At 40.0% G+C, this 21,246-nt stretch overlaps 1 protein-coding gene across 1 annotated transcript in view; it reads right to left on the reverse strand.

The window, feature by feature from the left end:
- Positions 1-21,246, reverse strand: part of DCHS2 (dachsous cadherin-related 2) — a 266,320-nt gene that overhangs the window by 22,773 nt on the left and 222,301 nt on the right. The window contains exons 14-16 of the mRNA XM_044930576.2: positions 17,745-17,858; positions 3,694-3,905; positions 386-537 (exon numbers count right to left, since the gene is read on the reverse strand). Coding sequence (XP_044786511.2) covers positions 386-537; positions 3,694-3,905; positions 17,745-17,858 — 478 coding nt within the window. The remainder of the gene's footprint in view (positions 1-385; positions 538-3,693; positions 3,906-17,744; positions 17,859-21,246) is intronic.

Here is a 21,246-nt window from a genome sequence, read left to right on the forward strand (position 1 = left end):
TCCTACACAAAAATGAATAAATGATTAAAAAGAGAAACATCATTCAGTCTTCACTGTTTTTAAAAGCAACTAAAGCAACATTTGCAGGGTCTCTATAGCTCAGGAGGCATTTCACAAATGTCTTTAATGTCTCTCATTTAATGTCATACTAATGGCATCCCAAATGCATGAACTCCTAGAATGAAAAGGAATCTTAACATTCTTATAGTCCAATCACCTTTTGCAAATAGTGTCTACTTTCTAAGACTCTCTCAGTGTATCAAGGACAATCGTAAGCTGGAGCAAAGGGAAAACACATCTTATACCTAAGCATACCAAACAGGAAGTCATGCCCAAAGCAACAAGTCAGAATAGCTGGTCAAACAGATCTGAGCTTGGAGCAAACCTGTAGGCGCTGGTGTACTCGTAATCCAGAATCACACTTGCTGTTAGCACACCACTCAGTGGATCCATTTGGAACACGTTTCCTTGGTTGCCAGAGAGAATGGAATACTCAACGAGGCCATTCGACCCACTGTCCAGGTCTGTGGCAAACACCTGTGAGGAAGCAACTCCTCCGTTAGGTAAGCATTGAAAGTGCAGAATGGGTTAAGCCTATTTTTCAGAGCAATGCATTATGAAAGAATCACATTATCAAACACATTTTAAAGACAATGATCAAAGGAATATTAGACATGGCTGAATTTTATATAAAAGTGAATGATGGGGTGAGAAGACTATTCTACAGATGCAAGAGTTTCCAAGTAATTTCAGTAGGAGTACCACAAGTTTTGAGTGCAATGAAACAAAACCCAGATTTAGTGCTAGCAAATTTAGATCCTAGTGATTTATTTGATGAGTCATCCAAGTACTAGTGTTGAAGATAAAACTAAAGTACTAATGGTGAAGTGTGCATCACTCTTCACAGAGATGTATTATTTAGTCTGATTTACCTTTTAATTGCAAATTAATTCTATTAGTGGATTCAAGACCTTGCGTAAGAACAAGTTGACTGATAAATTGCTTTCTGTTTATTTTTATTTCCTAGGCCCCTCAGCCTTGGCCTGAGCTTCCATCTCCTGTCATCTCTCTCCTGGGCCACTACACTGATGTCCTAGCGGGCTTTTGCTTGTAACTCCCTTCTCTGTCAATCTATGCTTCACACTGCCACCAGAGTTCTCAGGTGACCCAGGGCCTCATCAGGAAGACACAACACCAGACAGGTGGCACAGAAAGGCAGCATCAGACAGCTCCCCTCAAGACCATGAGGATGAGAAACGTACCTGCATCCAGGCAGAATGAGTCCATCATGTCCCTGAGGTCATAGACTTAAAAGAGTTACAGAGAGGAGGCCTCCCAGGACACATATCATTTAGTGTCTCCAGATGCCATCAACCCAAATGCACTGTGACCAACTTCACCAGGAAAGAAGCACAGCAAGAAGACAGTGCCCAGGTGAAGCACAGGAACAGGGATATCTCTAGGGCACAGCTTCTCTGAGCTGTTGCCAGCAAGATGCATCAGCTCTTACTTGTCTTCATCTTGGGTTCTACCAGCCAAGGTTCAAATTCCAGAGAGAGAAAGTCTCTATGAGACAGACACAGTTGACAGCACTCTGTGACTGAGTAGGGTGGGGTGGGGTCACCACCTTGACTGACGATCCTACCAAGACTGCTTCTGGCAGAGGAAGGGAAGTTCCTAAACGGAGTTTGTGGGGCTGCAACCAAAAGGAGGGCACTGGGCAGTGTGGGGGCAAAAAGCAAGAGCTCCAGAACCTTTGACATTCCTGTTCATCTGAACAGGACACAAGAAAATGACAGTTCTATTAATAGTTTCCCTGAAATTAAATGATCTAAAAAACATGAAGAACAAAGTCCCTTGTATCCGTCCCTGACTGAGCCTTCTCAATGTTTACATTACTGAAGCACTGGCAGGTCGGGCTGTTTCCCCTATTGGGTGTTGCTGCTGCTAAGTCGCTTCAGTCGTGTCCGACTCTGTGCGACCCCATAGATGGCAGCCCATGAGGCTCCCCCGTCCCTGGGATTCTCCAGGCAAGAACACTGGAGTGGGTTGCCATTGCCTTCTCCAATCCTATTGGGTGTACAGGAGCTTTAAAGTTGCCTTCACCTTAATATGAGTGGCCTAGCTCTGTCCAGGTCTGCATCTGTGACAAAGTGCAAAGCACCAGTGCCCCGGGGAGGGAGGGTCCACTGTGACCAGGCAGGCCCTGCCGTGACACTGGAGGCACCAGTCATCCCAGCTGAACAGGCATCACTGGGGGTACAGACCGGAAGAGAGAATGCTCTTACTCCTTGCCTTCCTCTTAAGCATCTCAGTCCTGGCTGAAGCCAGAGTAAAGGCTCAACAATTCTGGACCATGCTGGAACCTGGAGCAATTAGGCTAAATGTGCAAAAATAATGTAGGCAATCCTGGGGATCCTGGACCAAGTGAAGAGCACAGAGCTAAAACTCCAAGACAGCTGAGCCTCTGCTGGTCTTGTCTGCACCTTCAGAGGGAAAGATGGCATTTGGACTAGGCAGGGATCAAAGAAAGGTCTGCGTGCATATCCAGGTGCATGGAAACCTAGGGGATCACCTATACCCCTGGCCCCATCTACCCCAGAGAGAGAGTCATGAGATGCTGGGTCATGGGTTATAGAGGTGAAAGGGAATGTCCCGCTCAGCCACCAACTGTCAGGAAGGGGGTTTATACACATTCCCTGTGCAGATTCCCAAGAACCTGTAGGTGTCCTAATGCCCAGGTTCTTGAACTCAAAGCATCAGTTCAACCATGAATGGAAAGATGAAGATGTGCAGCAGTCCTGAAGCAGGGAGAGTCTAGCAAGGGTGGGTGGGTTTGGAGCTTGAGCAAGAAGACTGCTGTGTGAACAGACCCTCTCTTTCAGGCCATGGGGCTTTCTCTAGAGATGGGACTGGGCTTGACAACAGTGGATATGTGCCTTTCACGTGAGACACCCGAAGGTCCCAAGCCCAGCGGGCCTTCCCATGTGTCTGTACCTCATTCTGTGCGCGTCTGGCTGCAGCTCCACTTGGGAAATGCCTGCTCACCCTTTAAGACCAAGTGCAAATGTCGGGACCTGTCTGTGTTTCCTCTTAGTGCGCACGACATTCAATATATGCTTTTCTATTATCACATTAGAAATTTATATTGTATACTTAGTCTTCTGACTTCTCCACTAAACCGTACACACTTAGAAGGTGAGCTGCTTCTTGTGCCCATCTAGACTCCCTGCTAATCTCCAACAAGGTCCCTAGAAAGAGCAGGTGGGTGCTACATGCATGTTATGCATGCTAAGATGCTCAGTTATATCCAACTCTTTGCGACACTATGCACTGTAGCCGCCTAGACTCTTCTGTCCATGGGATTCTCCAGTCAAGGATACTGGAGTAGGTTGCCATTTCCTACTCCAGGGGAACTTCCCTACCCAGGAACCAAATCTACATCTCCTGCATTGGCAGGGGGTTCTGAGCACAAAAAGAAGGGAGCAAGGGTAGTGAACTCAGAAACTCCAGATTTCCTTCAACCTAAGGTTCCATCCAGTACATCATATAATGCATATGCCAAGGAAACAATGACAATTTAATTAATGTCCTTGAAAAGGTCTTTAGGTATTTGGATGTACACTGATTGATAAGAATTCATACACACACACACACACACACACACACACACATAAAACATGTTTCTATTACCTGTACAATGTGATGATTGTGGAACTGGCCCTCAGACACTGATACTTGGTAAACGCTTTGGTCAAAGTGTGGTGGATGATCGTTCAGATCTTGGATAAAGACCGCTACTTTGCTGTAGGCTCTATGCCCCCTACTTTCAGCTAAAACGATGAGTTGAACTTCTTTTCTGACTTCAAAATCAAGAAACTTGGGTTCTTTCACAGTAACTTCTCCTATTTTTATTTCCAGAGAGGAAAAAAAAAGAAAGAATAGAAAATGATTTTATCTTTAACTGATGCTCACAAGCTCTCCTCTCCTTCAATGCCTCCCACTGGCTGGAACCCCCTTTCCTGGTGTCTGGGGTCATTGTGGAAAAAGGTGAGAAGAGGCAGACATTTACACAGTTCAAACATGTAGGAGGGAAAGAAACTATGAAACACCTGAGATCTGAGCGCTCTGTTTTAAGTCATCCTTCTGTCTCTGTATTTAGCCCATTGCCAGGTCTTTGCAGTCAGACATCTCTGGATTCACCCTCTCCCTGCTGCTGCCCTCCTCTAAGCAACCAGCATTTCCCACCTTGTCCCCTGCATTAGCCGACTTACTGGCCTCTGCACTCATCCAGTTCCCATTCTGAATTAAATAATTTTAAAAAGGCACTGTGACTATCTTTAAAGCCCTTGGTTGGCTTCCACAACAATTACGATGAAGCTCAGCATTTTAGCCTCCCCAGGACCACCTGCTTCAGCCCCTCCCACCTGAGAAATCTCATCCATCTCTTTCTCCCCTTTGCTCTCTGCTGTGATGCTAACACTCATACATGTTCTGCTTCTCAAACACACATTTTAGAATTTCCCTGTAGGCTTTTCCATCCATCTGGGATTGTCCCCACTTCTGTGGATCCTCTTTCCAGCCATCACCATCACCATATCTGTCTCTAACATACTCTCCCAAAGTGCCTGCAGAGCCTTTGTTCGCCTGTTTCTGCTGAATTACTCCCCTTGGTTCACCAAGATTCACCAAGGTGAGCACGGTTACCTCTTACACCACCCTCTCCCCAATGCCCAGCTCAGGATCTGGCACACAGATGCACCTAATAATATCTGTTCTACCCCCAGGCAACAAGTAGAACCAGGTTAGGGAAACTGTGCCTTGGGGGGTTATGCCCTCCACAGGTTTTCCCCTGGATTAAGAAACTTCCTCCCCTGACATAATTTCCTTCTCAAGTTTCTACTCTGTTTTATTTCTTCCCCTTTACAATTACATTTATTACTGAATTTATTGTTATTATTACTCCAGTGTCATGATTTACTCAGCTCTCGCTGTCAGAAGTTCCATCAAATGGAATTTGCTAGAATGGGTACTGATTTGACGTTTGAGACACCGGAAACCAAGCACAAATCCTAGCCCCGGATACTTTACTTGGGTAGAGTACCTGGCTTCCCCACTACTAAGCTTGTGACCTGTAAGAAGTAACTCAGGTTCTGTCGGGCAGAGGCTCACCTTCTGTAAAACAGGGCTCTGAAGGATGGGCCCATAGCGTTGCTGTGAGAGTAACTCAGTGCATGTGTGAATCTCTTTGTAGTCACACAATACAGAGTCCAGTTCCTCCCCATGTCTCTCACCCCCTCCACCATCAGATACAGATTTAATACCTACATATGCTCTGAATTTAGAAGGAGAACATTTAATAGCATGGGTTATTTCAAATTTGGTCTTCTGGTGAAACAATCTGTATAGTTTCTGGAAATAGGGCCTAGAGTCACAGTTCTAATCTATCTGATCCAGTTTCCCTAGAGAACCAGAGTTGGCCAAGGAAACTTTAAGCTATCATGTACCTACCTGGGTGCTAATGGTAATCATGCATTCGTGCGTGCTTACTCACTTCAGACGTGTCTGACTCTTTGCGACCCTATGGACTGTAGCCCGCCAGGCTGCTCTGACCATGGGGATTCTCCAGGCAAGAATATCTCAGTGGGTTGCCATGCCTTCCTCCAAATAGTTATCATAGCCTTTTCTTAAAAGTCTAACTCTAGCACTGAGCATTGTAGGAGGTATTTTATTGCTTCTATTCTATTACTAAGAAAAAAAATACTTACATTCTATATGAAAAACTAACTACAATACCAAATTTTAAAATTCACAAATTCACTTTTATTGTCATCAGATTCAGTTATCAATTTTAGAAAGCTAAATTACTTTTACAAACCACAGTCTGGTGTTACCAAAATCCCTGATAGAAAATTCAGAGTAGATTTAATGATAGGCAGCTGAAGAATTATTAAGATGCGTTTTTTGATGAGCTGGTAATGAAAGAAGATAGCTTTCAGAAGTCTCTGTGGAACAAGGGCTGAGCCACACCTCCAAATGAGAGAGGGGCCCCAGTTGACGTTGGTTCAAGGCTCTCATCTGGAACTCTGTCTCCACCAAACAGGGCGTTCAGCCTGCTATCGTGTTCTGTTACTATTAGTGAAGAAAAATAAAATTGAAACACAACACTTAATTGCAGTGTCACTTAGTAGAAAGTGTGCCAATCATAGTGCAGACCAAAGTAGGGATTTTTTTTTTTTTTTTAAATAAAAGGGCTGTGTTTAGGCTTGATAATTGGAATTTTGCACTTGGAATGAATCTGTAGTTCTAATGCTTTCCTTGCTTGGTTTTTATTTTTGGCATAATAATTGACACATGCTGTGAAAGTTGTGCAAATAGGAAAGACAATAACCAGTCTGTGAGATGATCCAAGGCACGCATACCTACAGACACCCAATCTGCCTCGCATGACTGATGTATGTTTTTCCTAGAGATGTCCAGGACCTACTGTCACCAAGGAGATGAAAGTACTACTGGGTTCCGTCTAATAGTAGGGGCAGAAGTCCATGCTTTCTTTTGAGTAAGAGGCTCACAAATATCAACTTTTTGCTCATTCTTACATGTTAGTCAGCCAGTTATATATTTAATAACTTGAGAAGAAAATTGCAGCAATACTTTTCTTCTAATATATGGACACACATAGCTTTTATCCAGGTTATAATGTACACATCAAAATGAGATTAAGATTTTTCAAATACTCAATGCTAGATAGCATAATCGGGTTACTTCAGTCAATTACAAACTGTGTACATGCATAAGCATACGCCCAAAGCAGAATGTGATAAATATTTATGTTATCCCAAAGCTTTTAAACTCTCTCCTCTAAAGCTACATCCTTGAAACACTGGAAGTTTGATCACTTTGTTTTATGTCAGTCTAGCAAATAATATGGAGAAGGCAATGGCAACCCATTCCAGTACTCTTGCCTGGAAAATCCCATGGATGGAGGAGCCTGGTAGGCTGCAGTCCATGAGGTCGCTAAGAGTCGGACACGACTGAGCGACTTCACTTTCACTTTTCACTTTCATGCATTGGAGAAGGAAATGGCAACCCACTCCAGTGTTCTTGCCTGGACAGCCCCAGAGACGGGGGAGCCTGGTGGGCTGCCGTCTATGGGGTCGCACAGAGTCGGACTCGACTGAAGCGACTTAGCAGCAGCAGCAAATAATAGAATGAAAACTACCATTTGTTATTTACATGCACAATGTTAGTCAAACTGCAAAATTCCTTCTGGTTTAAACAGTGAGTAGTAGATATTTTTAAGTCACAGTGACAACAAGTTTAGATGCAAAAGTAAACTTTGGTTTGTGAGTGTGGCACAGGGCACACTCAGGCACAACTGGGCAGAAACCAGTTCTCACCAGAGAGCCATCTAATCATCACTTACCAAACCAATAACTAATAAAATGATTTCTCACACTTTTACCCTGAAGAAAAGTGAATATAACATGAGAGATCAAGTTTACTGATTTACCATACATACCAGTTTTCTACTTTGGCATATGTTTTAAAATACATACATTGGTAAAACCTACATTAAATGCCTTAATGATTATGTGGCAAAGGTGGCATGAAAGATGAATTTAATATCATAATTTAAGATCCTTAGAAATATTTCTTGACAAAGTTATAATAAACTGTATATTGGAATAACCTGCATGATAAAAGCAACTAAAATGCTTGATAAATTGTGTGTGTATTAGAGTGCATCAAAAAATCCTCAAATAAAAAATTTCCACAACAATGTGTAGTCTATAGTTAACAAGCCCAAAAATCACAGAGAAGCAGGGCACCATGAATGTCAGACAGCAAATTCAGAGGTAGCAGAATAAATTTTCAAAAACTTAAATGCAGAAGTTATTGGACATATAATATGTAATATTATATTAAATATATTAAAAGAAGGTTGAAAACAACAGCAAGGAACAAGAGATTACTTATTTAAAATACCAGAAGTTGAGATAGAATTAAAGAAAACTTACAGAAATGAAGTGTACTTCCTTAGGCTGAAGAGAAGAGGCATATAGAAATGAAAAATATGGAAAGGGATGTATGAGACAGTAATATGGTCCCAATATTTGTCTAACAAAAGTTCCAAAGAAAGATATAAATAAATGATATTTATATCAACAGCTGACTTATTAATACAACTGGAAACCAGAAGACAGAGGGTAATATCTTAAATAAAGAGAAAATAACTGTGAGCCTGAAATTCTGAGCCAAGCAAAAATATCTCTTAAAAACAAGAACTGAATAAAGACATTTTGAAATGAACAAAATCTGGGAAAGTTCATTGCAACAGCTTCTCACTAAAGTATGTACTTCGAGTAGAAATAAAATTATTCTAAGTTAAGTCTGAAATGTAAGAAAGAATACTTACTAATAGGAAAGAAAGCAGAAAACAAGCAGGTGAATCCATTTAAAAACATTAATAATGCCTAATTTGAAAGACCTAAATTTGTGGTCAAGAAAACCTTATAAATTGCAAAAGCAAATATTCAGAGATCAGATCAGATCAGATCAGTCGCTCAGTCCTGTCCGACTCTTTGCGAGCCCATGAATCGCAGCACGCCAGGCCTCCCTGTCCATCACCAACTCCCGGAGTTCACTCAGACTCACATCCATCGAGTCAGTGATGCGATCCAGCCATCTCATCCTCTGTCATCCCTTTCTCCTCCTGCCCTCAATCCCTCCCAGCATCAGAGTCTTTTCCAATGAGTCAACTCTTCGCATGAGGTGGCCAAAGTACTGCAGTTTCAGCTTCAGCATCATTCCTTCCAAAGAAATCCCAGGGCTGATCTCTTTCAGAATGGACTGGTTGGATCACCTTGCTGTCCAAGGGACTCTCAAGAGTCTTCTCCAACACCACAGTTCAAAAGCATTAATTCTTTGGCACTCAGCCTTCTTCACAGTCCAACTCTCACATCCATATATGACCACAGGAAAAACCATAGCCTTGACTAGACGAACCTTTGTTGGCAAAGTACTGTCTCTGCTTTTCAATATGCTATCTAGGTTGGTCATAACTTTCCTTCCAAGGAGTAAGCGTCTTTTAATTTCATGGCTGCAGTCACCATCTGCAGTGATTTTGGAGCCCCCCAAAATAAAGTCTGACACTGTTTCCACTGTTTCCCCATCTATTTCCCATGAAGTGGTGGGACTGGATGCCATGATCTTCATTTTCTGAATGTTGAGCTTTAAGCCAACTTTTTCACTCTCCACTTTCACTTTCATCAAGAGGTTTTTGAGTTCCTCTTCACTTTCTGCCATAAGGGTGGTGTCATCTGCATATCTGAGGTTATTGATATTTCTCCCAGCAATCTTGATTCCAGCTTGTGTTTCTTCCAGTCCAGCGTTTCTCATGATGTAGTCTGCATATAAGTTAAATAAACAGGGTGACAATATACAGCCTTGACATACTCCTTTTCCTATTTGGAACCAGTCTGTTGTTCCATGTCCAGTTCTAACTGTTGCTTCCTGACCTGCATACAACTTTCTCAAGAGGCAGGTCAGGTGGTCTGGTATTCCCATCTCTTGAAAAAATTTCCAGTTTATTGTGATCCACACAGTCAAAGGCTTTGGCACAGTCAATAAAGCAGAAACAGATGTTTTTCTGGAACTCTCTTGCTTTTTCCATGATCCAGCGGATGTTGGCAATTTGATCTCTGGTTCCTCTGCCTTTTCTAAAACCAGCTTGAACATCAGGAAGTTCACGGTTCACATATTGCTGAAGCCTGGCTTGGAGAATTTTGAGCATTACTTTATTAGCATGTGAGATGAGTGCAATTGTGCAGTAGTTTGAGCATTCTTTGGCATTGCCTTTCTTTGGGATTGGAATGAAAACTGACCTCTTCCAGTCCTGTGCCCACTGCCGAGTTTTCCAAATTTGCTGGCATATTGAGTGCAGCACTTTCACAGCATCATCTTTCAGGATTTGGAATAGCTCAACTGGAATTCCATCACCTCCACTGGCTTTGTTTGTACTGATGCTTTATAAGGCCCACTTGACTTCACATTCCAGGAGGTGTGGCTCTAGGTTAGTGATCACACCATCATGATTATCTGGGTCGTGAAGACTTTTTTGTACAGTTCTTCTGTGTATTCTTGCCATCTCTTCTTAATATCTTCTGCTTCTGTTAGGTCCATACCATTTCTGTCCTTTATCGAGCTCATCTTTGCAAGAAATGTTCCCTTGGCATCTCTGATTTTCTTGAAGAGATCCCTAGTCTTTCCCATTCTGTTGTTTTCCTCTATTTCTTTGCATTGATTGCTGAAGAAGGCTTTCTTGTCTCTTCTTGCTATTCTTAGGAACTCTGCATTCAGATGTTTATATCTTTCCTTTTCTCCTTTGCTTTTCGCTTCTCTTCTTTTCACAGCTATTTGTAAGGCCTCCCCAGACAGCCATTTTGCTTTTTTGCATTTCTTTTCTATGGGAATGGTCTTGATCCCTGTCTCCTGTACAATGTCACGAACCTCATTCCATAGTTCATCAGGCACTCTATCTAAGAATTCTAAATCTCAGGTATTGTTTAAAAGCAAGATATTGATTAATGTTAGACTTTAATTGGGGCTTCCCTGATGGTTGAGCAGTAAAGAATCCACCTTCAATGCAGGAGACACAGGAGATTTAGGTTTGATTCCTGGGTCAGGAAGATCCTCTGGAGGAGGAAATGGTAACCCACTCCAATATTCTTGCCTGGAAAATCCTATGGACAGAGGGGTGCGGCAGATTACAGTCCAAAGGTTGCAAAGAGTTGAACATGACTGAGCAACTGAGCATGCACACAGTCTTTAATTATGCTTGTCAAAATAGCTAGGCTAACCAATAAAAGCGGAGAAGGCAATGGCACCCCACTCCAGTACTTTTGCCTAGAAAATCCCATGGACGGAGGAGCCTGGTAGGCTGCAGTCCATGCGGTCTCTAAGAGTCAGGCATGACTGAGCAACTTCACTTTCACTTTTCACTTTCATGCACTGGAAAAGGAAATGGCAACCCACTCCAGTATTCTTGCCTGGAGAATCCCAGGGATGGGGGAGCCTGGTGGGCTGCCGTCTATGGGGTCGCAGAGAGTCGGAAACGACTGAAGTGACTTAGCAGCAGCAGCAGCAGCAGCAGCAGCAGCAACCAATAAAAGAAGAGAAAAAACTACATAACTTCCAACAAACGTGGGAAAATTGTCATTTTCAGATGACTGTATATGTCAAATGTACAGAAAAATAGCCGAATCAGTAAGAGTTTACAAGTTTTCTAGACATGAAATCAAAATATAAAAGCTAATTTCAAGTAAACAAACCTACACCGCCAGAAAAAGGCATATTTCATTTACCTCAGCAAGAAAAAGTATAAAATATTTAGGCTAAATTTAGCAAGACATATGCTGCAGAAAAATAATGCTATTAAAATTAGTAAAGAAAAAAATGGTGTGAATTTCCATATCAATCTTGAATTAGAAGATAATACTGTAAAGATACACATTTTTCCCCAAACTAATATGTTGTTGCTGTTGTTCAGTCACTAAGTCATGTCCAGCTCTTTGCAACCCCATGACTGCAGCATGCCAGGTTCCTTTGTCCTACATTATCTCTTGGAGTTTGCACAAATTCGTGTCCATTGAGTCGGTGATGCTGTTTTGATCATCTCATCCTCTGCCACCCCTTTTTCCTTTTGCCTTCAGTCTTTCCCAGTATCAGGGTTTTTGCCAATAAATTGGTTCTTTGCATCAGGTGGCCAAAGTATTGGAGCTTCAGTATCAGTTCTTCCAATGAATATTCAGGGATGATTTCCTTAGGATTGACTCGTTTGATCTTCTTCTAGTCCAAGGGACTCTAAAGAGTATTCTACAGCAACACAATTCGAAAGCATCAATTCTTTTGTGCTCACCCTTCTTTATGATCCAACTCTCACATCTGTACATGACTACTGGAAAAATCACAACTTTGACTATACAGGCCTTTGTCAGCAAAGCGATGTCTGCTTTTTAACATGCTATCTAGTTTTCTCATAGCTATCCTTCCAAGGATAACTTTTATCCTTGTCTTTTAATTTCATGGCTTCAGTCACTGTCTGCAGTGATTTTGGAGCCCAAGAAAGTAAAATCTGTCACTGTTTCCACTTTTTCTTTTCTTTTGTCATGAAGTAATGGGACCAGATGCCATGATCTTTTTTTTTTTAATGTTGAGTTTCAAGCCAGCTTTTTAACTCTCTTTTTTCACCCTCATCAAGAGGCTCTTTAGTTACTCTTTACTTTCTGCCATTACAGAGGTATCACCTGCATATCTGAGGTTGTTAATATTTCTCCTGGCAATCTTGATTCCAGCTTGTGATTCATGCAGCCTGACATTCTGCATGATGTACTATGCATAGAAGTTAATACACAGCATGACAGTATACAGCCTTGTCTTGCTCCTTTCCCAATTTTGAACCATTGTTCAAATGTCCATTGTTCCATGTCCAGTTCTAACTGTTTCTTCTTGACCTGCATACAGGTTTCTTAGGAGGCAGGTAAGGCGGTTTGGTCATTCCCATCTCTTCAAGAATTTTCCATGGTCTGCTGTGATCCATATAGTCAAAGCCTTTAGTGTAGTCAAAGAAGCAAAAGTAGATATTTTTTCCTGGAACTGCCTTGCTTTCTCCATGATCCAAAGATTGTTGGCAATTTGATCTCTGGTCCCTCTGTCTCCTTGAAACCCAGATTGTCCATCTGCCAGTTCTCAGTTCACATACTGCTGAAGCTTAGTTTGAAGGATTTTGAGCATAACCTAGCTAGCATGTGAAATGAGCCCAATTGTACAGTAGTTTGAACATTCTTTGGCATTGCCTCTCTATGGGATTGGAATGAAAACTGACATTTTCTAGTTCTGTGGCTACTGCTGAGTTTTCCAAATTTGCTGGCATATTGAGTATAACACTTTAAACAGCATCATCTTTTAGGATTTTACATAGCTCAGCTGGAATTTCATCACCTCCACTAGCTTTGTTTGTAGTAATGCTTCCTAAGGTCCACTTGACTTCACACTCCAGGATGTCTGGCTCTAGGTGAGTGGCTTCACTGTCATGGTTATCTGGGTCATTAAGACCTTTCTTTGCATAATTTTCCTGTGTTCTTCTTAATCTCTTCTCCTTCTGTTAGGTCCTTACAAATTCTGTCCTTATTGTGCCCATCCTTACATGAAATGTTCTCTTGATAGCTCCAGTTTTCTTGAAGAAATCTCTAGTCTTTCCATTCAATTGTGTTCTTCTTCTTTTTGCATTGTTCACTGAAAAAGGCCTTCTTATCACTCCTTGCTATTCTGTGGAACTCTGTATTCAGTTGGGTATATCTTTCCCTTTCTCCCTTGCTTTATGCTCCTCTTCTTTCCTGAACTATTTATAAAGCCTTCTCAGACAATCACTTTAATTTTTAGGTTAATACAATTCCAATAAAAATTTCAACAAACTAAATATCCATCAATAGATGAATGGTTAAAGAAAATATGATATAGTCCTATAATGGTAAATTATTCAGCCTTAACAAATAATATCCTGCCATATAACAACATGGATGATGCTTGAGGACACTACATTTAGTGAAATAAACCAGCCATAGAAAGAGAAATATTGCTTGATTCCACTTATGTGACAGATCTAAAGTAGAAAACTCAGAAGCAGAGAGTAGAATGGTGATTACCAGAGACAGGGCAGGGTGAAATGGAGTTGCTGTTTAGTGGGAAATGAAGCTTCAGTTATGGCAAGATTAATATGTTTTAGAGATCTGCTGCACAACAGTGTGCCTATAGTTTGTACATTTAAAATTTGTTAAGAGAGAAGATTTAATGTTAGATATTCTTATAACAATTAAAAAAGAAAAATCATCAAATAGGAAAAATTTTATCAGATGATTGTTATCTACAATGCATAGCTATATAAACTTTGCAAGATTTAAAAGGAAGATGTTTTGGCCTGATGACATTTTTCTCATTAATTTGGGTGAGTTTTCACCTGAAATAAAATATGCATATGCCATCGTTATGTGGGTTACATTAATGAAGATGTGATGAGCTGTATATTACTGCAACATTCATGAATAAATTTCCTTTTTGTAGAAAAACAATCCCAGTAGACATGCATGTGGGGTGTGTGTGTGTGTGTGTGTGTGTGTGTGTGTGTGTGTCTGTAAAACTTAACAAGTGGATACAATGCTTTATGTTAGAGCAAATGACCAATAACAGCCAATATATTGTAACGAGGCAGAACATGAGGATGGGATAAATATTGAAGGAGGCAATGATATGATGTGATATGAAGACTTACAAAGCCAAGGTAATTAAGAGAGTGTGGTGTTGGTGTTTGGATAGACAAAGAAATGAATGGAAAAGTCATGGAAACATGATATATATACATATGATCATGGTGATACTGCAGATCACAGGAGAAGGTTATTGTCATTAGAATAACAGGCAATCATGGTTTTTAAAAAAAAGAAAGGAAAGGGAAGAAAAAAAAGGGTAGGAAAAAAGAAAGGCTATTCATAACTCACATAAAACACAAAAACCAATGCACTAGATGCACTAAAGATGAAAATATGAAACATAGGAAGACTATACAATTTTAAAAAGACAATGTAAGAATATTTTCATGATCTCAAGGAAGGGGAGAATATCTTAAACAATGTACTAAAAAGGCAAACCAAAAAGTAAAAGATTGATTCCTTCTAAAATTGATCTTCCCTGGTGGCTCAGTGGTAAAGAATCCACTTGCCAATGGAAGAGATACAGGCTCAATCCCTGGGTCAGGAAGATCCCCTGGAAAAGGAAATGGCAACCCATTCTAGTATTCTTTCTTGGGAAATCCCATGGACAGAGAAGCCTGGCAGGCTACAAGTTCTTGGGGTCTTGAAAGAGTTGGACACAACTTAGCAACCAACCAGTAACAACATTAAAATCAAAACATGTCATTAAGAGAGTGAAAGCTAGGCCATAAATTATAAAAAAAAAAAAACTGTAAAAAAACCAAAGGGTGAATAATAAAAAAATATATTTAAAGTCTTTACATTTCAGAAAGAAAAACACAATCTTGAAGAAAAATAGACAAAAATATCAATATGCATTTCACATAGAAGAAAATAGAAATGCTCAATAAACTATGAAAAAAAATGCCCAAATTCACTAGTAGAAAGAAAATGTAAGTTAAAACCACAGTGGGATAATATTTCACACCCACAGCCTGGCAATAGAAAGTAAACAACTGAGACAGCTCTCATTGGATGCTGGTAGAATACAATGGAGGAACTACTTCATAACACAAATTGGCACCACCTACACAGCTGAACATAGGCAACCTCTGAGGTATTTGTCCAGCCTACACTTCAGGGCTTAAAGAACTCTTTACTTGTGCATGAGAAGACACATGTATGAGATTGTTCATTATATCCCCAGACAAGAAAACCTCACTGCTCATCAACAGCAGATGGATAAATAACTTGCGATATAGATTTACAATAGCATATCATAAAGCAATGAAGATAAAAGAATAGAATACAAGAAAATAAAAGAATAAAAGAATGCCAGCGACACACTTTAGCATGGATGATTCTAACTCTGAATTTAAAAAACCAAAAATAGAATGTATGCATGCGTGCCAAGTCCCTTCAGTCATGTCCGATTCTGTGCGATGCAATGGACTGCATCCTGCCAGGCTCCTTTGTCCATGAAATTCTTTAGGCAAGAATACTGCAATGGGTTGTCATGCACTCCTCCCGGGGATCTTCCCAATTCAGGGATCAAACTGACGTCTTCAATGTCGACCTGCATTGGTGTATGGGTTCTTTATCACTAGTACCACCTGGGAAGCCCAATATCAGTAAATACATAGGGTATTTTTTTAATCCATTTAGGTAAATTCAAAGCAAAACCAATGCTTCTACTAAATTTCTATTTGTAGGAATGCATTTAGTACATTCACAAGGGAATAATTATACCTGAAGTCTGGGCATTAATCAGCCTGGAGCAGTGGAGAGAAAAGATGCAATAAAAAAATGGCCCAAAGGGAACATGAGTGATAATGACAGTGTTCTATTTTGTAACCTTGGCAGCAGGTACATATCATTCTTTGCTATTCTTTAATACCTTCTGTACTACACATCATAGTAAAAATTTTGAGCAAAAAGCAATTCACAGAAGAGTTCATTCAATGTGATTCTATTATGATGTTTAAATCAAAGTAAATCAAAACAATGCACTGTTTAAGGATTCAAACATAATGGGGAAATTATAATGAAAAAAAAAAGGTAGTGTTCAATACCAAATCGAGATTACTGATTTACCGATTATGTCTGGGGTGAAATAGGACAGCTGTGAGCGGGAAGGGGCACACAGGGGCTTCTTGAGGTTCAGTGAGGTCTCTTATTTGGAGAGGGGTGGTAAAGATGTGGCCTTTTATTTTACTATTGTTCATTAAATAGTTGTATATCTCTCAACATAACAGCTTATAGCTGCTGCTGCTGCTTCTGCTAAGTCACTTCAGTCATGTCTGACACAATAAAATTTTGAAATACATTTCAACTTAAGTCAATCACTATTTAATTAAAACTATAGAGTTTTCTGTAGATGGCCACTTTGAACTAACTCTTAGGTGTGTTCTATCTTCATTTTAATGAGAGACTAGAGAAAATAAGGCCAAGCCTGGGCCATGTTAGGGGTGATGGGGCAAAAGGATTTGAGTGACCTGGGAAAATGTGCAAACTCATATTTACCTTCTCCCTAAACGTTCTAATCTCAGCTCCTTTCCTAGAACCCTCAGACATCAGACTGCTAGAGACTTAATGACTGCTGGGGGGGAAAGGTTTGGTGGTGTTCGCAAATGGCCTTCTTGCCAATAGGCTTCCCGAACCATTCATTAACCACATGATGGGGTGAAGAGATGAAGACTTCTTGCAGGCTACATCAGAGAGGTTGCTGAGCAAAGGCTGAATATATAAAAAAATTGTAACACTAGCTTGAAGGAGAAGGCTTTTGCTTAAGAAATGACCCCCCCTCTCAATTCTTCCCATGTGTACACAGTATGGATTAAATAAGGCAGTTGTACGGTAATACAGAAATTATTAAAAACATTCTTCTTGAGGTTTGACAATGAAGCAGTAGATACATATCTACGACATAGTTGTTAGATTAAAAAAAGAATGTTTCAAATAATCAATTGGTATTCATTTAAGGCACAATAATGGTCTTATTAAAGCTAAATTTAATACATGCTGTATTTGGAAGTAATTTCTTTACCACCACATAGAAACCTTTCCAGCTTTCCTTTTTTGTTGCACTGTTGACATTAAGTGGCGAATTAGAAGAATCTCTGATGAAAATTTCCTAAGGCTAGACATGTGTGCTTATTTTCAGTTCAACCCCATTCTCACTGCTCTCCCTATTACATTCCCAATTTTCCCAAATGGATAGGTAAATTATAAGTAGAAACCAATTTATCACCAAATAACTGGTAGGGTAGGACAGGTACTGTTTAACTTGGAAATGTGAGGAATAGAATTCTTAGAGAATACACATACACAAATATTTTCTGATATCTCATCAGCTACCATAAAAATGCATTGTTGTTTACCTTTGAAATTATTTACATCTAACAATTTCTACCTTTCTGATCTTGAATTTTCTTTGCAGATGTATGCCTTACTAGTAACATTAAATGGAGCAGAAAATAAAGCATAGAGAAGGGTTACCTGATTTAGAACACAAGGAAAAAACTCCATCTTCATTTCCACTAAAAACTGAATATTTAATACTGTCCCGAATTGAGTCTGGAGCAAAAGCTTTTATAGTCACAATAGAAGTACCTGTAAAAATTAGGCAAAAAACAAAAACAAAAACAAAAAACAACTTTAGGAAAAGGAAATTCAGGAAAAAACCACTGGGTGATTATTATTTGCCTATTAATTATATTCTCACTCATTCATTCAGTCAACAATTACTTATTGAGTATAGACAATAAGCCAAGCCCCATGAAAGGTGTTGGGGGATGCAGTGACAAACAAGACAGAAAAGACCTCTGTCTTCCTGCTGGTTATTAACTGATGGGAGGATATGAACAGTAAACCATTAAAGAAATACATAATCAAGGTAGATTTTGGATATGCTGAGGTCCCTACAAAGAATTAAATAAAGTTACCTGATAGAAAATACTTCTGCTGCTGGGGAGGTAAACACCCCTCTGCAGAGGCCTCAGAGGAATGGCATTCCAGTTGAACTTTGAAGCATGAGAAGCCACAGAAAGGATTGGAAGAAATGGATTCTAGGAGAAAGAGCAGTGGTAAAGAGGCCCTAGGCTGGGAGAAGACTTGCCTTGATGAGGCACAGTGAGTAGGAGAAATGTGGATGGTAAAGACAGGAATGAGGTGGGCAGGACCAGATTTTACTCTTAGTGCACTGAGAAGACACAGAAGCATTTTAAGGAAGTGAGCAAAATTACTGGATTTAGTTTTAAAAGGCATCAATCTGATTGCTGTCTGGACAAGAAAAAAGGGGGTAAGTATGGAAAAGAGAGGCCAATTAAGATAATACTGCATTAGTCCATGCAAAAAACAACAACCTAGGATAACCGGAGGGGAGGGATGAAAAGAGGGAGACAATTAAGGTCGTATGTTGACACATTTTCCTGAACATTGCATGAGGTGTGGGAAAGGAGGTAACAAAAGTATAAATATAAGAAATCTTTCAACCAGTTTCCACTAGCTGCTGCTGCTGCTGCTAAGTCGCTTCAGTCATGTCCGACTCTGTGCTAGAGTTGTGGGTAAAAGTAACACAACTAGAGAGTAATCAAGGTCTTAACTGCACGATGCAGATTCACTCAAGAATTGTTAAGCTAGGGCAGAAACAGTCAAGAGAAAACTTCAGGGGAAAGACAGGAACTGATTTAGGGGTAGGAATTAGTGAAGAAAGAAGCCATGTCAGTTTTTAGGAAACAGACTGATTATCAGCATAAAAGAAAAATCAGCAAGGACTGATAGAGGCAGTAAGACAACTGATGTGATGAACAGCGGCTTCACTGGAAACATTTTCAAGAATCTATCTGGGTCCCAAGTCAGCAGTCTGACATCTCCATTTATACAATACCTTATGCCCTTTGCTGCTCACCTTTGCCTTGCTTCCATTTGTCACTCGCTCATGACTGCCTCTCCTGTCTTATTTTTAAGTATTTTATTTAATTAACTTTATTAGGGTAAAATTTACATACAAACCTTCCCTGGCTGCTCAAATGGTAAAGAATCTGCCTGCAATGCAGGAGACCCAGGTTTAATCCCTGGGTTGGGAAGATCCCCTGGAGAGGTGAATGGCAATCCACTCCAGTCTTCTTGCCTGGAGAATTTAATGGAAAGGAGCCTGGAAGCCTACAGTTGGCTACAGTCCATGGGGTCACAAAGAGTCAGACATAACTGATAGACTAACATAGTATAAGTATTAGTTCTATGTACTATACACACTTATAACACAACCACACACACCTGTGACAACTATACACACCCCTGGAGCCACCATCACGTTTAAGATGTAGAATATTTCTATCTACACAAAAGTTCTCTCAGACCCTTGGCCATTCTACATTTGTTTATCTTTTACTTATCTATGGACGTTTGTATTATTTTCAGTATGGGGTTTATGAATAATGCTGCCATAAACATTCATGTAAAAGTATTTTTGTGGACAAACATCTTCATTCCTACAGGAAGTGTATATTTAACCTTGTAAGAAATTACAAAACTATTTTACAAAGTGGTTGTACCATTTAATTAATTTATTATTGAAGTTTAGGTGATTTATAATGTTGTGTTAGTTTCTGGCCTACAGTAAAGTGATTCATTTAAACATACATGTACATAATAATCTTTTTCATATTCTTTTCCATTATGGTTTATTACAGGATCATGGCATCTGGTCCCATCACTTTATGGCAAATAGATGGGGAAACAGTGGAAACAGTGACAGACTTTAATTTTAGGGGCTCCAAAATCACTGCAGATGGTGACTGCAGCCATGAAATTAAAAAATATTTGCTCCTTGGAAGAAAAGTTATGACCAACCTAGACAGCATATTAAAAAGCAGAGACACTACTTTCCCAACAAAGGTCTGTCTTGTCAAAGCTTTGGTTTTTCCAGTAGTCATATATGGATGTGAGAGTTGCACTGTAAAGAAAGCTGAGCGCTGACGAATTGAGGCTTTTGAACTGTGGTGTTGGAGAAGACTCTTGAGAGTCCCTTGGACAGCAAGGAGATCCAACCAGTCCATCCTAAAGGAGATCAGTCCTGGATGTTCATTGGAAGGACTGATGCTGAAGCTGAAACTTCAATACTTTGGCCACCTGGTGCAAAGAACTGACTCATTTGAAACGACGCTGATGCTGGGAAAGATTGAAGGCGGAAGGAGAAGGGGATGACAGAGGATGAGATAGTTGGATGGCATCACTGACTCAGTGGACATGAGTCTGAGTGAACTCCGGGAGTTGGTGATGAACAGGGATGCCTGGTGTGCTGCGATTTATGGGGTCACAAAGAGTTGGACACGACTAAGCAACTGAACTGAACTGAATACAGTTCCCTGTGCTATAAAGTAAGAACTTGATGTTTATGGTGGTTGTACCACTTTATATTCCTGCTAGCAACATACAGGAATTTCATTTGCTCTACATTCACTGGTATTGTCAGTCTCTTTTAAATTTTGGTCATGCTAGTAGATATGTAGTAGTGATTTGTGTGGCTTTAATCTCCCTAGTATCTGATAGTGTTGAACATATGTTCATGTGCTTATTGTCATTTCCAATCCCCTTTTTAGTTCATTTTTGTACTTTGCCTTCTTGTTCTCCATTTATCCACCACTTCTGATAATTCTTTATTGGTCCTGATCCTCCTGTCATAGGCCCATAACTCATGGCATCTATTTTAGACTCCCACTCTGGCAATGAATGTTCTGAACATACTTGAAGACTGATCTTTTCTCTCCACTAAATTGAACTAAATTCTGTGAGTGCATAAGAGTTTTATTATGTATTTGTATTCTATATATCTCTATAAATCAATATTAGTTTTGCCTATAAATTTTCATGTACTTACAAATCATATAATAAATGTCATCTTTGCCTTAGCAAACATTTTTGAGAACCAAGTATGTTGCTGTGTGAATCAAGTGTTAGGAGCTTTGCATGTTCCAGATGAAAGGACAAGATAAAAACC

The sequence above is a fragment of the Bubalus bubalis genome, chromosome 17, assembly GCF_019923935.1.
Source record: "Bubalus bubalis isolate 160015118507 breed Murrah chromosome 17, NDDB_SH_1, whole genome shotgun sequence".
Lineage (NCBI taxonomy): Eukaryota > Metazoa > Chordata > Mammalia > Artiodactyla > Bovidae > Bubalus > Bubalus bubalis.